At 37.6% G+C, this 3,837-nt stretch overlaps 1 protein-coding gene across 1 annotated transcript in view; it reads right to left on the bottom strand.

The window, feature by feature from the left end:
* Positions 1-1,209: 1,209 nt before the first annotated feature.
* Positions 1,210-3,837, bottom strand: part of stk36 (serine/threonine kinase 36 (fused homolog, Drosophila)) — a 7,400-nt gene continuing 4,772 nt past the window's right edge. The window contains exons 13-17 of the mRNA XM_025065850.1: positions 3,796-3,837; positions 3,573-3,690; positions 2,800-2,926; positions 2,532-2,715; positions 1,210-2,377 (exon numbers count right to left, since the gene is read on the bottom strand). Of these exons, the coding sequence (XP_024921618.1) occupies positions 1,640-2,377; positions 2,532-2,715; positions 2,800-2,926; positions 3,573-3,690; positions 3,796-3,837 (1,209 nt within the window). The 3' untranslated portion in view covers positions 1,210-1,639. The remainder of the gene's footprint in view (positions 2,378-2,531; positions 2,716-2,799; positions 2,927-3,572; positions 3,691-3,795) is intronic.

Raw genomic sequence — 3,837 nt, 5'->3', positions numbered from 1 at the left:
ACTACAGCCTTACCATCGTGAAAAATTAATAAAAATAAAGACCCAAAACATGCCTTACACAAAACACAATTTTTTAGTTTTAGTTTTAGCACAAATGATTCACTTAGCATGTTTTACTTAGTTCTTACACAACTAAAAAACAAAACATAAATAAAGTAAAAAACTAAAAAAATATTTTTTAAATTTTTTTTATCTTGTTCTCTTTCTTTATCCTTACCCGTGACTTTGACAATGCACAATGCTATTCATATTTGCTGAATTATTTTTTATTCTGAAAAGTTTACAAGAGTATTTTCAATCAAATACAGCTCAAGTTACACAATGAAGTAAAATAAGTCTGTTATATAAATCTGTTAACTAAAAAGCTGTTTACTAAAAAAAAGCTAAGTTAAAAAACTGAAGTTAAAAAAAAAAACTACACAATTCAGTAAAAAACTCACAGGTCCAGCAAACAACAAGTGATCTGCTTCAAATGAAGTTGCTCCTTCATTCTACTTGGCAGAGTCAGGCCTCCACCTCACATGTCCGGCTTCTCCTCCACTGCACCATCTGTAAATGACAATAGCAGAGGAGGCACAATGAATGGAATGACAAAGACAAGCTGGAATAACACAACCAAAATCCAAAAGCTGTGTTGGTCTCATTTACCGTCAGGGTGGAAAGCCACACAGTTGATGGGACCAAGATGACCTTTGACCCTACCAAACTCCTCCTCATACACAGCGTGGAAGAACCTGCAGATTAGAAGAACACGTCATTGTGCCACATGTTAACACAAACAAACAAGTTTTCCTTAAAACCTGCCAACAACTACATGTTTACACATCACTATGACTGCCCACTATCAACAGTCATACAAAGTCATGGCTTTCAATAACACTAACACCAACACAAACATATACAAATTAAAGCAGAAATATTTGACCACACCTGTTGGTAGAGAGCACAAAGACTCCATACTCCTGGACGGACGCAGAGCTGCTTTTCCTGTGAAAAAAAAACACAGAAGAAAAACCTTTCAATGTCTGAGTTCATGAAAAACTAATACTGAACAAATATAAAAGTATTACCAGGTGGAGTATGTAGAAAATATGTTAAAAAAAAAAAAAACGGTAAAACTTGTTCCTCCTGACACTGAACTGATTCTCTTAGATTTTCTTTATTTTTCTATTTCAAATAGTTTCTGGTTGAAAACAAAGGTCAATTTCACTTTTATCAATAGTTGAGGTACCAAAAAAGGGAAAGTGATGATGATGACAATAAACACTTGGAAATTTAGATCCAAATGAATTAGAAACACCTGTCAAGATAATCATAGTCAGAGATGTTTTCCTGTCAAACAGAAAACAGTCTTATAAAAATGTGAATTTTGTTTATTTCCTTTCACAAATTTAATGAAACACCTAAATGTCCTGGCAGTGGCTAATAGCTTTGGTTTTATATTTGATTTGATCACATTACTTTGTAAGATTTTGTCCAAGATATTTAAACTGCTACTGTGTGACAGTGGTATAGAACTGCTGTCTTGGCTTGTCATTGGATGATGGGAATCCATGCATGCAACTCTTTGAAACAAGTAGAACCATTCAGCCTCTAACAAAAATGACAACACTGTGAGAAGGTTTCCCATGCATGTGCATCATATGCAGGTATCAGGGGCAATACTAGGAAAAATGATCTCAGCTGCTGTGTTTTTGGTTTCTGTCCAACTACATTGCTCGTCATCATTTATTTGCTCAACTGTAACACACTCTGTGCTTTCAATCCGCATCTCCTTAACAGTTTTCTTTGTGTTTCTTTTCCCAGTCCTTTTATCATCTGTATACTTCAAAGTCGACCTGACTATATTAAACCTAGCACACAGTGAAAGGTGTCCTAACCAGTTCCCAACTGCCTTCAAAGACATCTGTCTCACTGCCAAGCACAAATCAAGAAGACAGTCTGCCACGCCTTGAAATATGTCAGGACTGAGGGACAACGGTGGTCTGTATGGATCCAGATATCCCAGAAGTCTGCATGCAGCAACCCTTATTTGGAAATGAGTGTGGCCCAGCGCATACTGTACTGCAGATGGTTCCAGATTCAGCTGGAGGCTGCCAGGCTGAGCAGAACAGGCTACTAAAGAAAGGAGAGTCAGGAGCTCAACAGCAGAGCCCCACAGCATTTCCAGTTGAAGTAAGTCAATAAGCAAAGAGTTTGCAGTCCTAGAGACAGCAGTTACATGTTTGGATGAATTGAGCCGGCTGTCTCTGGCATGTGTGAAAAAACCACATGCAGCTTTTCTCAGGTGGAAAATGGAATTAGGTTCACAGAGAAGCAAAACGTTCAGCAGAGAGAGAGGAAGCTCCAGGAGCGATGCAGGAACGGTCTGAATTCCCTGCCAAAACAGGAAAAAACAAATCAGAATCATCTGCAACATCCAACAAATGGCCACACTGCACAATGTTACACACAATGTAAATGTAATTTACATGCACAGCAGTAGGATACTTTGTGTGGCATAAGAATATAACATATATGGAGGCTCTAACCTTAATGAGTTTTCCGACAATGTTGCAACCATCGTACACCTCGAGAATTCTGATCATGGTGTGAGTAGGAAGGTCGAAAGCAAACGGAAAGCAAAGCAACTGACAGCTCATGGTGAACAGCTGATCATCACTCACTCCGGTCTCTCGTCTTTGACCAACGCCTCCAGAGAAAAAAACATTAAGACTGTACAGTATAAAAAAGGGTGTTAGCAGGAGCCATAATAAAAGATGGGCTATTAGACTCTTGTTAAGAGATGTGCACACCAACCGTTTTGTGTTGAGCAGAAGTCCAAGGGTGTAAACACACTTTGATTCTCTCTTTGAAAACAAAGTAAAGCAGGAGGTTGGATCCCTGGTGAAGACCAACAGTGCAGTTGATAAGAAGGAAAACAAACCTGATGTGAAGAGTAAAATGAAGTTTATGATTAACTGAGGTGTAAACTGCTGGTTAAATGACAAACAGTTGTTTCAGCCAACAAATATCAAATCAAATAGAATGTGGCAATGGACCCCAAACATTTGACTTACAGTATAAATGACTCCTCTGTAGGTTGAAGAATTCCGTTAGGCAACTGGACATCAAAGTTTCTCAAGAATTTTCTCGAGGCGAAACGACTTCTTGAGAAAATTTCATGTCCAGTTGCCGGACATGAAACACGGAACTCTTCAACATTGACCTTAACCTGGATGACTGAGAATCTTCATAGACAGACTTCTTTATAACTCAAAAAAAAATAAAAAATAAAAAAAGTTGACAAAGTTTGGTACAGTTTCTCGCTTTCTCCTACCCACACCAAAGTCAATAAAATCAGAATTCAATTTTACTTGTACTTGTAAATTGTAAATAAATTATTGTTTAAATTGTATGAAATTATAAATGATCTAACTGGAGTCAATCTTAGACACCTGCATTAACTCCTGATTAACTCCTACATACATATGCTATTAAGATGTCAAATAACTCTTTCGACTGTAATTAACGTGATTAATACAGCAACATAAAAAATAAAAATAGCAGTGATTAATAGAACATAAAGTTACCCTTTGCTGAACAGAACGGTGAGTCTGCTGTTGTCTTTGTTAAGGGAGTTCCTATACGTTTCCACAACTCCAGAAACAAAACAGAATCTAAACATGGATCTCCAGAGTCTTGTTGTTGCTGGCCAAAGGAAAATAACAAACAAGACAACATTTCAGAGATTTTGCGTCAACATTAGACAACGGTTAGACAAATGTATCAAACACATGACAGGAGGTAACTGACCTTAGAGAGGGAGTGCAGGAGCAAAGACAGGAGACCGTCGCA

The sequence above is a fragment of the Cynoglossus semilaevis genome, chromosome 19, assembly GCF_000523025.1.
Source record: "Cynoglossus semilaevis isolate Cse_v1.0 chromosome 19, Cse_v1.0, whole genome shotgun sequence".
Lineage (NCBI taxonomy): Eukaryota > Metazoa > Chordata > Actinopteri > Pleuronectiformes > Cynoglossidae > Cynoglossus > Cynoglossus semilaevis.
Note: the sequence above shows the minus strand (reverse complement) of the source record. Positions and strands in the feature narration are given on the sequence as shown.